At 37.6% G+C, this 14,389-nt stretch overlaps 1 protein-coding gene across 1 annotated transcript; it reads left to right on the top strand.

Moving 5' to 3' along the window:
* Positions 1-610: 610 nt before the first annotated feature.
* On the top strand, positions 611-2,849 carry LOC149223163 (epidermis-specific secreted glycoprotein EP1-like). Its single transcript, XM_089383237.1, has 2 exons — positions 611-691; positions 953-2,849. Exon 2 carries the CDS (start codon positions 1,054-1,056, stop codon positions 2,437-2,439), a length of 1,386 nt encoding a protein of 461 aa, XP_089239363.1. The 5' UTR covers positions 611-691; positions 953-1,053; the 3' UTR covers positions 2,440-2,849.
* Positions 2,850-14,389: the final 11,540 nt, after the last annotated feature.

Raw genomic sequence — 14,389 nt, 5'->3', positions numbered from 1 at the left:
AATTTCTCCTCAAGAAAAGTTAGTTTGGTTTTCTCCCAAGGTTGGGTTTATAAAACAAATTATTTTGTGTCTATTGTGCATGGCTGTCTTTCTATGATCTTTATTGTTTCCACTGCATTTACTGTTGAAATCTTTTGAGTGTAATTATTCAATAATAGCATGGCATAAATATTATGTGAAAAATCATTAGGAAGTAATTATCTGTCAAAAAAATGTACTCTATTGCACTTGCTTTAGAATTTCAACACTCAAGAACCTTATGGCATGTCCATAATCATCTATTTTTGATTAGTTTGTGATTTTGCAGTATTTTAATTTGAAGTCCCCACATTCATGGGTTTCTTGTTGCATGATTGATTGGTTTCTAATTTGATCTTCCCACCACATAGGATCTCGATGACTATCGATTATCTAGTTTGTTGGGTTTCCATGATTATCGATTTTGATTGATTGATTTGTGGTCTTTTAATTTGAACTCCCCACCTCGAAAATCTATTTATCTATTTTGGTACAGTTGTGTTTTGTTAAATTATTTTCATGTTAGGTTTTTTTTCCACGATTCATCTTTCACATTAAAATATATAATAATAAATTATATTCCTTGTGTGCAGGTTGGTAAGATTTTCAATGGAAGAGATAAAGCAGGAGAACTAGCGGGAGAACAGAACAGGAGAGAAAAAAGACTGTAATTGTGAGTTCTATTTTGAATTTATTTATATCAATTATCTTCTTTCAATTTTTAAAGCAAATTTATCCAGGCTCTTCTCTGGAAATACCTGGAATGTCGATGCTAGGAATTTATTCAGAAAACAGCCATGGCTGCTAAAAACACACATGTATAACTAAATGTGTTTGAGTATGCTTTGTAACCGTGAAAGTCTTTATTCAATATAGTCGGGCAATTGGAGTGCGAGCCACTGGTGGGCTTAATGGTTGATTTTGACTGTCACAGGAAGTCTTCTACCCACCAATAAGCACTATTTGCTGTATTAAAAAATCAGACACAGAAGAAGAGGAGAGAATTCTCTGTTGTATTGGAAAAATCAGCTAATTATGGCTTTCGCTTTGTTCCTCTGTCCTTTTTTATTGTTGTTTCTGCTAGCAGCTGGCAGTGGGACTCAAAACTTTTATTTTGTAAACAAAGGCAATCTGGCTCATAATGTTATGGAATTTGATGCAAGCTATAGATTGCTTCCACTGCTATCTAGTAACGACATCTTTCACATGGTTTTTTTTAACACCACACCCAACGCCTATGCCCTGGGCATTGCAATGGGCGATTCTACACAAGTGAGCAATTCTGGACTAGCGGAACCCATGATGATAGTGTGGACAGCCAACAGAAATGATCTCGTCCAAGAGAATGCCATTCTAAAATTTGGCACGGAGGGATGCCTTATCCTCTACAATGCAGATGGCCGCCTGGTTTGGTCCACAAACACTTCCAATAAGGGCATTGTGGGAATCGAACTCCAGACCAACGGCAACCTGGTGCTCTATGACAAAAATAACAAAACGGTGTGGCAGAGTTTCGATCACCCGACCGACAGTCTCTTAGTGGGGCAGTCACTGAACATTGGAGGGGTGAAGAAACTGGTTAGCCGCGTGTCGGACAAGGACGGATCCGAGGGCCCTTACAGTCTTGTAATGGAAGCCGGAGGATTCGCTCTGTATGCCAGCTTTCCCGACCCTCTGCCTTACTGGACTCTCAGCTTCTACGACGCGAGTGTAAAGGACATCTATGCCATCACGCACACCTGCAAGAAGCCGGTGAGTAGCATAACATTCCTGAGCGATCCAGAAGCCAAGAATGGGTATCGTCAGGTGATGGAGATGAGGTTGGCCAACTTCACTGCGGCACCAGAGTTCAGGGCACCGGAACTCTGCAACCTCATTTCTGAAGAAACCACCACGGCTCTCTATGGTTTTAACACCCCCAGATTTAACACTACTCTGTCCTTTCTGAGACTGGAGTCCGATGGAGATCTGAAAATGTATACTTACTCGCCCGATATGAAGTTGAATAAGTGGGATATCACATACCAGCGATTTGGCTGTTGGCGAGGAGTGCCCGATCAGTGCGGTAATTCGAGGAAATTTGGAGGATCCATGGTTGCTAAGCGGTGTCAATGTGTGGCCTGTGCTAAAGTCGATGGCTTCAATAGTTGGTCAACTAACAGCCCTCCCCCATCCCTCGATAAATTCAAAAGATCTTCAAAGTCTTCTGTTGGATCCTATAAGCTGGTGGGAGGTGAGTCTAGCAAAGATGTTTATCCAAGCCAAAATTCAGAAGAATGCAGGAGGAGATGTAGCCACGATTGTGGCTTGGTCACTTCCTTGTATTGGGAAGACTCCTCGGTGTGCTTGGACGCGCATAATCTGGGTAATCCCAACCAGATTCGGGACAATCTTGTGTTCATCAAGACTGTTAAAGCTTAACATTTTTTTAGACACTTTCTCATCACAGCAGATGACTAATTTCATTTTGGGCAAGTTTAATCCAAAAATATGTGAGGAAAAACTCCAATGCTTAGAATAGTTAGACTGAGGTTTTTTTTGAGTTTTTGCTACAATCCTGAGTTTTTTTTTCATTGTTTAATTTGAGTTAAATGGTGATATTTTGTTGTGTAAAATTCATTTTGAATGCATTAATAGATTCATGTCCCAAGGAATTCGGCACTCAGAGTGTGCAGATTTGTAACTCTGAGATTTTGGGCAAATTTGAACAAAAATTTTTTTACCTGGAAAAACTCCAAAATGTAAAACCATTCAACTACGGTTTTTTATTTGCAACAATAGTAGGAAAAAGTCAGTGTTCATGTGTGCAAATTGCAATGTAACCCTGCCAATAAGCATGAAATGGAAATGTTAATGATATTTTGTTAAAATTTTCGCAAGAAAATGGAATGTTATTTACTTTGGTTTGAATTAATTTTTTCTTAATGTTTTGAAACAAGTGCTACATAGTAGCTAGTAACTGTCTCTTAGTTTAAATATGGTTAAATTAAAGTAAAAATAGCGAATTCAAGTTGTGTCAAGCTTTAGAATTCAATCAATTGAGGTTTTACTGATTGTTACATTGAGGTATTTTGTTAATTGTAATTCTAATGTTATTCACTTACTTTTGAATTAATTTTTTCTTTATGTTTTTAAACAAATGCTATATAGTAGCTAGTAACTGCGTCTTAGTTTAAATATGGCTAAATTAAAGTAAAAATAGTGAATTCAAGTTGTGTCAAGCTTTAGAATTCAGTCAATTGAGGTTTTACTGATTGGTACATTGAGGTATTTTCTTAATTGTAATTCTGCATTGTAGCTTTGGAGAATCCAGTCCTACCCAGGGATAATTATAATGTTTTATTGTAATGTTTTTGTTGAGAAGGTTGTCTAGGAGGTTTTACATTTTCTGTTTGAAGTATATACTATAAATAGATAAATTTTAAAGGGTAGTTGTTCTTGCCAGATATCTATCTGAAAGATAGCTTGAATACATTTCTTAAAAATATATAAATATTGAAAATGGAGTTGCTTTGTTTACTTAGTTATTTGTTGTTGGAATTGATACTCATTTTAATTTATTATTAATATTTTTTTTATTGATTTCTTATTGATATTAAGTAAAATTATATAATTTCTTTTTGTTGAAAATTGTAGCCATGGTTGACATTTTCAATAAAAATAAATTAAAATTTGAATTTATTTAGCTCACAACATCAAGTCAGTTCCCCATGTGTACAAGTCGGTTGGGCCCTTTGGAGGCACCTATTCAACCCCTATTGATGACTATATATACGAGAGACTATGCCCCTCATTTGGACATCTGAAATGCCCCTATTGATTTTTTGGTTTCTTCTAACTGCTCCTTAATTGCTGGAACTTTTGTCTCGGAAATGGCCAAGTCCTTCCATTTAGGAGGTTCATATCCGTACAAAGCTTGAAATGGGGTCATCTTTGTGGAAGTGTGATAAGTTGAATTGTACCACCATTCAGCGAGATGTAACCATTGAGCCCACTTATTTTGTTTGTTTGCTGCATAACAACGAAGGTAATCTTATAAGCACTTATTGACAGTTTTTGTTTGACCGTCTGTTTGAGGATGATATGCATAACTCATGTTGAGGTATGTCCCAATATGTTTGAAAAGATCCTTTCAAAAATTCTCTTTAAACTTGGGATCTCTATCACTAACAATGACTTTTGGAAATCCATGTAATTTGTAGACATTCTTGCAAAATATCTCGGCGATCTCTTTTGTTGAATCTGATTTCTTCATTCCTATGAAGTGTGCATACTTTGTGAGTCTGTCTACTACTACAAGAATTTTATCTTTCTCGTCTGACATGGGTAATCCTTCAATAAAATCCATTGATATTTATTCCCATTTTTGGTTTGGGATATTTAAGGGGTGGAGCAGACCTGGGGTCATAATGTTCTCACTTTTATTTCGCTGACATTGATCACATTCTGCTACATATTTTTGAATATCATTATTCATACCCTTCTAGAAGAATGATTGACGTGCATTATAGTAGGTTTTAAAGAAACCTACATGTCTGGTTGACAGTGAATCATGGGACTCTTTGAGAACCTTGACTTTAAATTTGGAATTTGGACTTAGGTAAATCCTTCCCTTGTACCACAAAATATCATTTTTCCATTCAAATTTTGAATTATGAGGAGGGTTATTGATTATAGCACTTGTTTCTAGATCTTTTGCATACTCACTTCGGATTTCATTAAGCCATTATGGGATTATAGCTGAGACTGCAAACAAGGATGTTTCTTCATCTTTTCTGGAGAGAGCATCTGCCACTACATTGTCCTTTCCCCTTTTATGTAATATCTCCATGTCAAACGCAACAATTTTTTCAATCCACTTTTGTTGTTCTTCAGAGAGTGTTTTCTGTTGGAGGAGGTACTGGAGACTGTTATGGTCTGTTCGTATGGAGAACTTACTTCCCAAAAGATATTGTCTCCACTTGGCTAAGGCGTGCATAATGGTGAGCATTTCCTTGTTGTATGTAGACTTGAGACGCTCTTGCTTGTTGAGCTTCCTGCTTTCAAACACGATTGGGTGACCCTCTTGCATTAATACTGCTCCTATGCCAAATCCTGAAGCATCACATTCAATTACAAACGACTTTGAAAAATCTGGAGTTGCCAATACAGGTGTATTAGACATAATTCCCTTCAAGTCTTTAAAACACTTTTCTGCTTCATCATCCCATCGAAATGAGTTCTTTAGAAGGTTCGTTAAGGGTGCGGTTACATGGGCATAGTTTTTAATAAACCGTCGATAGTACCCAGTCAACCCTAAGAATCCTCTTAACTTGGAGATGTTAACTGGTGTAGGCCATTCTTTTATAGCCTTGATCTTATTAGGATCTACTTTTACTCCTTCCCTGGATATTATGTGTCCGAGGTACTCTACTTCTTTTTTGAAGGTACACTTAGACATCTTTGCATAGAACTGATGTTCTTCTAATATGGTGAGAACTTGCTCCAGATGTTGTAGATGCTCTTTCCACGTTTTACTATAGATTAGAATATCGTCAAAGAATACTAACACAAACTTCCTTAGATACAGACGAAATACCTCATTCATGGTGGCTTGGAAGGTTGTCGGAGCATTAGTTAATCCGAAGGGAATTACCTTAAATTCATAATGACCTTCATGGGTTCTAAAAGCAGTCTTCGCTATGTCCTCTAGCCTTATTTTGATCTGGTAGTATCCTGATCTCAAATATAATTTCGAAAAGTATTTAGCTCCATGTAGTTCATCCAACATTTCGTCGATAAAAGGAATTGGAAATTTGTTCTTAATCATTATCTTGTTTAGCCCTCGGTAGTCTACGCATAGTCTAAACGATCCATCTCTTTTTCGAACTAATACAACTGGAGCAACATATGGACTTCTACTTTTTGTGATAATACCACACTTTAAAAGATCCTGGACTAATCTCTCGATTTCTATTTTTTGATGATGGGGATATCGATATGGTTTGATATTGACGAGATTTTATCATGATTTGACTTTGATTGTGTGCTTGATTTCTCTTTTAGGAGGCATCTTCATTGGAAGGTCTTGGAACACTTTTTCGTGCTTTTGAATTAGTTCTTGAACTTCTGGTGACTCTTCGTTAACTAGGTTTGAGGTTAACATCTCTATTTGATGACATTGCACAGTGCTCTCTTTCGGATCATTTTCATCATTTGGGATGATGATACAATTTGATTCTCAAGGGCTTGGAACCCATATAACTTGTATTTCTGCCCATCCCATTTAAATTTTATAAATTTCTTTTGATGGTTGGCAGAGTAAGTACCTAGGGTTTGTAGCCATTGGATACCTAGGACCACATCCACTCCTCCTAATGGTACAATGTAGAACGAAGACTCTATATTATAGTCTTGAATCTGTAATTTAACTTTATTGCATTTCCCTACCTTTTCAATTTTACTACCGTTAGCTAAAATAACTTTCATGTTGGGAATAGGAAACGTGAAAATGTTGAACCTTTTCACCATAGTTGAGTCCAAAATGTTGTGGGTGCTACCGGTATTGATTAGAATCATTATGTTGTCTTTTTTATATGACCTTTTAACTTTAATGTTTAGGGCTATCATATACCTGTCATGGCCGATAATGACACTTGAGAAATATTCTTGTTATCTGGATCTGGAGAAAGTTGTGGAGAATCTTCGATCTCTTCTACATTCGATTCTTCACTGTATGAATCATTAGTTGCTTCACACTTATACAAGTTCTTGGTTCCTTTCCCCTTAGCACATCTATGTTTAGGGTCCCATTTTTCACCACAATGTTTGCACTTGCCTTCTTTCATTCTTTGCATTTACATGTCAGTTTTTTCTCCTGCACGAAGATGTCGTGGAACATATTTTGTTTTATCCATGTTCGCAGTTTGGGGAAATCTTTGTCTCGAATATACTCTTTCAACTTTTGGCCACTACATCTTTTCATGCTTCTTTTCATCAAATTTTGCCTTCTGTCTTACTACTTTAATAGAAGTAATGTCATAAAGCTCAAGCTCGACTTGGAGATGGGGTTTAAGTCCCGTGATGTATGACTGAATGAGACGAGTTTCTGATAATCCAGGTACTCGTGTAGCTAAAGTTTCCCATTCTCGAGTGTATTCGTTCACATCTTCTTTTTGTTGCACCCTGGTGAGTGTTGAGAAGAACTCTTATTCCTTGACACCTTGGAACCTCTTAAAAAATGCATTTTTGAATTTCTTCCAACTGATAGCAAGTGTCGTCTTCTTCCACCACATATACCAATTATATGCTTCTCTTTCCATTTGCATGGATGCATGCCTGATATTTTCATTATCATTGTCAGTATTGTAAATCTCGAAATATTCTTGTACTTTATTGAACCATGCAACGCTGCAATTTTCATTACTGTCAAATTTGGAGAGATCAGGTTTTGCTCTTCGTTGATATGTAGCAACTTATGGAGTGAAGAAGGGTGAGTGTTGATTCCCGAGATGCATATATTGAGAATTCATGTTACTATTTTGTTGACGGGGAATGGATGATACATCTGGAGACTCAGGTTTCTCATGTGATTCTGACGAGTTTGAAGTATCCAAAGAATTGAGATGTTGAGTAGCTTCATTATTATGGGGTATTTGATTAGGAGTGATTTTCAACTTTTCACAAATACAACTCAACATCGTCATTTCCTGATTATGATTTAGACCCCCCTTATTTGAAAGGATTGCATGGTCCTTTTTAAATTCGTTATGGTTCTGCTCGGGCTAACTCTCTATTCTCTTTGTTGTATCTTGGAGCACCTTGATTTTTTCGCCATGTCCGGTCACCTTAGTATCACGATCTAATAATATTTTATCAAAACCGGCCATCGACATTGATGAAGTCATGGATCGGGTATGAAGTGGAGTATACTTATCCAGCTTAACTCTTTTTCTCAACTTGATCCTATTTTTTTAAATACAATGTATCATTATTATTATTATTATTGAATTATAACATGACTCAGAGGAGGGGGGCACGACTGACAATGACTGTTTGTCGTGGTCGGAATAGAGGTGACGACGGAGGCACGAAAACATTGACGGGAGGTCAGTTATCGATTTGGTGGAACGATGACAGGATTATGCAGTGAAACATGGACGGGGGAGGAAACATAACGTTTTGGCGAGGGAAAGGAAAAAAAACGAGTGGAACTGTACGTTTGTAGAAGAGTGAGTGGTGGAAGCGGAAGAGCGGCAGAACATCACGCAGGAGATGATGTTGGCACTCCAACGGTCCAGAGGAACGAAGCTAGCTCTGATAGCGAATGGAGTCGGCAGACTCGGGAAATAAAAATTATACACATATATTTTATTAATAAATTGATGGATTATTACAAAGAAAGAGGGCTCAGGGTTAAATATAGCCCAAGAGCCATTATATGGGGGACATGATCTTTGATTGTGCCCCTTAGTCTAAAAAACAAAGTTAATTAATTAAGTTAGAATAATTTTATACATAACACTGGGTCATGTCGCGCTCTTTGAATGCTAAGCTCTTTAGTGTCGAGAAGGGTTCTCTAGTTCCCTCAGTGGAGTTGAAGGAAATGTAACTAGGTTCGGTTTTCATAAATGTACTTTTGATATTTGTATTAATTCAAGAAAATAAATATTATTTTTATAATATATGTCAATGAGTTTCTTCCTCATTGAAGTAGGTCTAGCACATGTCAAAGTGCTATAGCTGAGTCAAAGAGTCAAAATAATTATGTTGAAGACCTTAAGGGTATGTTACATTATGTATATTTATGTATACAAGTAAAAGAAGGCACCTCAAAGCAAAGTCAAGTCTCCTCCTAGCAAAGACACCATTAAAAGAAGCAATGGCACCATTGAAAGCACCTATCGCAACGAAGAAAGTCAAGTCAGCCTAAAGGAGGGACAATCCTCTATATATAGAGGTTGTCCACTCCTCTAAAGATAGTGAATATCATCTCTGAAATCAGCGAGCAAGTGCAATCAAATAAAAGGTGGAAAAGTCGAGTTTAAGGGAGCCTCTAGAGCAACGAAGGAGGAAATATAACCAAAGTATAAAGGACTGTTTTAGGGTGAATTGCAGCCACACGTGCGAGGAATAGAAGGGTTGACTGCGGTCACTACAACAGCAACATTAAAGTTGCTCATCTATCATCATTTGGGCTTCAAACTAGGCCTACTAGGCCTCCTATACAAGCGAAGAAGGAAGGACCTCAAGCGAAGGAAAAAGGAACCATAGAACATCAACAAGAACTCTCACACGTGCGAGTATTAGGGCTGCAGTGTTGTCACACTAAGCCTACCACCATACATCAAGAAGAAACTCAAATGATCAAGAGAAGGAATGAGTATCCTTAGGTGAAGGATATCACTAAGTAAAAGTATATCTTCTAGAATATCTACTAATTGTGGAAGGAAGAATGAAGTGCCTAAAGAAGGACGAAGTGCCAGGGATTGAAGTGCCTAAAGAAGGACGAAGTGCCGAAAGAAGGTGAACAAAGTGTTGGGAAGACATAGTGCAGAGAAAAGGAAGGACTTGACTCATACTTGGAGGATCTTCTAGTCAAGGGTCTAGGGTTTGGCATTGATCAAGAAAGAAGCTTCAATAAGAGAAAACTTACCAAAGGGTTTTCCTCTCAAGAGAAGGGAGTTTTTGGCCCTAGCAGAGAGCCAACATCTTGTGTTCTTGTTTTATGTTTTGATAGCATATTGATGAAGCGCACACACATGCATTAATAAGCAAAGAAGAAGATTAAATTAACAAAGACAAATTGGAAAAAGACTTTACAAATTGTTATCTTATCACGAAGAATCACTCTACATCTAATTTCCCTGGATTCTTCAACATGGTATCGGAGCTAAGGTGACACATCAAGGAAAAGGGAAACTCAAGAACACTCATCAAGGAAAGGCATCTACAAGGTTGAAGCATCAAGCCAAATCTACTCAAGGAAAAGAAGGCCTACCATCTATCATTCATCAAGGAAGACTACAAAGCAAGAAGAAGAGCCTTACATAAAGGCACCTACAAAGAAGAGCAGATCAAGAAGGGACCTACACCACAAGCCAAGCCATCAATCAAGTCTACTTGAAGCAAGTCCACTTGGAGAAGGAAACTTGAAGAACATCAAGATCCTAGAAAGGCAAGCCATCAAGTCTTCAAGGAGAAAGAAAATCCACTACATCTAAAAATCTATCAAGTATATGTCCCCTTCTGAATATACATCAATGTCTTTTTGCAAGGAAAGCAACAAATTGGTAGGTACCAACAACTTTTTTGCATGGAAGAAGAGGACTAATATAATTCTCAAGGAGAATGAACTTCTAGAACATGTCAAAGGGAATATCACTGTCCCTGCTAAGGAACAAACCCAAGCCTTAGCCAAATACAATAAGGATGAGAAAAGAGCTCAAAGGATTTTAATAGAATCTATCAAGGACTCTCTCATTCCTTATGTCTCCAAATTTGACACAGCAAAAGAAATTTATGATAAGTTAGTAGAGCTATTCTCGGTGTCCACAACCGGAGAAGTGATATCTCTAAGAAATGAATTGTACAAGATGAAGATATTAAAGGAAGGAATAGCTCCCTACTTCATGAAGATCTCTGAGATGAGGGATCAACTTCAAGAGCTTGGGGAAGTCATGTCTGACAACGAAATGACAACTGTAGTACTCAATGCTCTACTTGAGGATTACGACAACTTCACATTAAGCATATATGCCAAGAAGGAAGAAAACACACTCAGTGAAATGTGGTCTCTATGCAAGACAGAGGAAATCAGACTCAAAGCAAAAGAAGATGTGGGATCAAAGGAGAAAGCATTTGCAACCATGGCCAAGAGAAGGGGAAAATTTGGTCCACAAAGAACAAACAACAAAGACATGTCCAAAATCTAATGGTATGGATGCCAAGAATATGTACACTACAAAAGGAAATGTCCTAAGCTTAAAAAGGACAATAACAACAAAATAAAGAGGGAAGAAGCTCACATGACTCGAAAGGTAAAAGAAGAAGAAAAGAAGCAAAAGAAGGAAGATCCTCTGGATCTCTACTATGACTAAGTCAAACTCTTTACTTCAAGTCTTCTTTCAAGGTTTTGAGTAGAATAGGAGCATGTAGAAATTGCATGGCTAGAAACATCTTCTAGAATCTAGAAGCATGTAGTACATAGAGTTCTAGATACTCATGTAGAAGTAGCATTTATAATGAGAACAAAATGCATGGTTAGAAATATCTTCTATAATATAGGAGCATGGTAGATATAGCTCAAGATATTCATGAAGAAGGAGCATACCTAGTATAGGACCTCATCCGTGATGAAGGAAAATTGATCATGATTAAGAATCTTAGAAGACCTCCATCATCAAAATGAAAGAAACATTTGCAGGGTAAGGGTCTTCAAGATCCTATGATGGAATCTTCAAAAAGAAGATTCATGAATAAGAAGCAAATGAAAGGCAAGCTAAGAAGCTAAGATGAAGTAAGAAGGGCCATGCCATGAATAATCAAATAAAGTCAATATGATCAAAGGAGAGCCAAGATGAGGTATGTATGCATCAAAGTTTAGTCATGTTATCATTTGTATATTATTGAGTCATGGGAATAGTTCTATAACATGATCAAGTAGGAAAGAATCTCTTTCACCAATGACATGCTCGAAGGCATGTACTACAATGCAATAAAGGTCAACAAAAGGATATGCTCACATAAGGAGTATAAGATTGCTAACTAAGAAGCAAGAAGAAATGCTGACTAGTCCAGGAAGCAAGCAATGAAGAAGTGCTCTCAAGGAGCATAAGATGGTTGACCAATTTATCCAAAGAGAAGAAAATGAAGAAAGAGATCAAGCATGTAAAGAACACCATGATCACTGAGAATCACTATCTGACAAGATACTTTGAAGATATCTCTCGAAAGAAGGCAGGACAACTCTAACAAAGGAAGGAAGGACCCTTGACACCTATGAAGGCCTTGGAGATATGAAAGATGCAAATAACCGATTCTACTCTACAAAGAAGCCGTGATGAAGAAGCCATCCAACAAAAGAAAAAACAATGTTGAAACAATATCAGGATGAAGTCATGATGGCTACTAGGTCGAAGCATGTAAATAAGCAAGTATGACAAAGCATCCATGAGAAGAGTATTCCAAAGCATGGACAAATGACAAAGGAGTAGCCAGATGACAAGAAAGCCACTTTCTACGAAGGAAGCAATGACATGGATGGTGCCCTACCTAGAAGAAGTTTGAACAGAGACTCAATGAAATAAAAGAAAGGAAGGAGATCAAGTAGTTGAAGGACCCACGAAGAAGAAGTTGTTGATGAATGAAAGAGTCCCTAGTTAGGAGGGAGATTTGATTGGTCCCTGATCAAGAGGGAGTTTTGGATCACCCTTAATTACAAAGGAGTGACATTCCATCTCATGTATCATGCACTAGACCATGACTAACAACCATAAGTCTAGATGAAGGCCATGAATGGAAATGTATACACAAGATAGACACAACATTCTTGTCTTCACATGGGAAGAAAGAATGGGAGGATTGGGTAATCATCTGGCATCTGATAATCTTTGAGGATGTGTAGGGAATCCAAGACAAGAGTAGGCAAGAGGACCAATATTCTTTAAGGGCTGGGAACCCAAGACAAGAATAGTCCTAGAAGGTCATACTCAGTGAACACCCGGGTGGGTATGTACCTTGAGAGACAATGGCTAAGTTGTCTATAAGTCATTAGTCTTGCCAACATTGTGCTCTGATCTATTGAGAGATAGAGTTGTCAGTCAAGGCCTTGCTGTGGAAACAATGTTGGTTATTATGATGCTATAACAGATGGATTTCCAATACGGTTTCTCTTATGTGAATTCTTCAAGATTGATAATAGTCAAACACCTTGTAATGTTGTATGAATACCTCCCTAGTTAAGAGGGAGTGTTGAAGGAAATGTAACTAGGTTCGGTCTTCATAAATGTACTTTTGATATTTGTATTTATTCAAGAAAAGAAATATTATTTTTATAATATATGTCAATGAGTTTCTTGCTCATTGAAGTAGGTCTAGCACATGTCAAAGTGTTATAGGTGAGTCAAAGAGTCAAAAGAATTATGTTGAAGACCTTAAGGGTATGTTACATTATGTATATTTATGTATAAAAGTCAAAGAAGACACCTCCAAGCAAAGTCAAGTCTCCTCCTAGCAAAGACACCATCAAAAGAAGCAATGGCACCATTAAAAGCACCTATCACAACAAAGAAAGTCAAGTCGTCCTCAAAGTAGCAAGTCGGCCTAAAGGAGGGACAATCCTCTATATATAGAGGTTGTCCACTCCTCTAAAGATAACGAAGATAATCTCTGAAATCAGCAAGCAAGTGCAGTCAAATAAAAGGTGGAAAATTCAAGTTTAAGGGAGCCTCTAGAGTAGCGAAGGAGGGAATATAACCGAAGTATAAAGGACCGTCTTATGGTGAATTGCAGCGACACGTGCGAGGAATGGAAGGGTTGACTACAGTCACTACAACAACATGAACTCTCGCACATGCGAGTATTAGGGCTGCAGTGCTGTCACACTAAGCCTACCACCATACATCCAGAAGAAACTCAGATGATCAAGGGAAGGAATGAGTATCCTTAGGTGAAGGATATCACTAAGTAAAAGTATCTCTTCTAGAAGATCTACTAACTGTGGAAGGAAGAACGAAGTGCTGGAAGAAGGTGAACAAAGTGCCAGGAAAACATAGTGTAGAGAAAAGGAAGGACTTGACTTGGGCTTGGAGGATCTTCTAATCAAGGGTCTAGGGTTTGGCATTGATCAAGAAGAAGCTTCAATAAGAGAAAACTTGCCGAAGGGTTTTCTTCTCAAGAGAAGAGAGGTTTTGGCCCTGACAGAGAACAAACATCTTGTGTTCTTGTTTTATGTTTTGATAGCAGTTTGATGAAGCACACACGCATGCATTAATAAACAAAGAAGAAGATTAAGCTAACAAAGGCAAATTGGAAAAAGACTTCACAAATTATTATCTTATCATGAAGAATCACTCTACACCTAATTGCCCTAGATTCTTCAATAAGTGGAAGGTAGAGTGAGTGCCTTGGGAGGTGAGCTTATGATCAACCCGAGTGTGGTTTCTCAAGCTATTTTATTGTTCAAAGCTCTTCTTTCTATACATATGAAACCTTCTTCTTGTCCGTAATAAAAGTGACTTAAGCCTTGTATTGATCCAATTCTTAATTTGTAAAAGATTTGAGTTGGATAAGGTTTCTAGATCATAATCCATACTTGGTTGAAGTTTCGTTGTCTTGTGAAAGTCCGTAACACCATTATTACCCTTGCTATTAAGGAGTGTGTAACTTATCC

The sequence above is a fragment of the Pinus tabuliformis genome, chromosome Q, assembly GCF_031772625.1.
Source record: "Pinus tabuliformis cultivar Carrire ecotype Pingquan chromosome Q, CPIR1, whole genome shotgun sequence".
NCBI classification, from domain to species: domain Eukaryota; kingdom Viridiplantae; phylum Streptophyta; class Pinopsida; order Pinales; family Pinaceae; genus Pinus; species Pinus tabuliformis.
The sequence above is the reverse complement of the archived record's forward strand: the minus strand, read 5'-3'. Positions and strand labels throughout refer to the sequence as shown.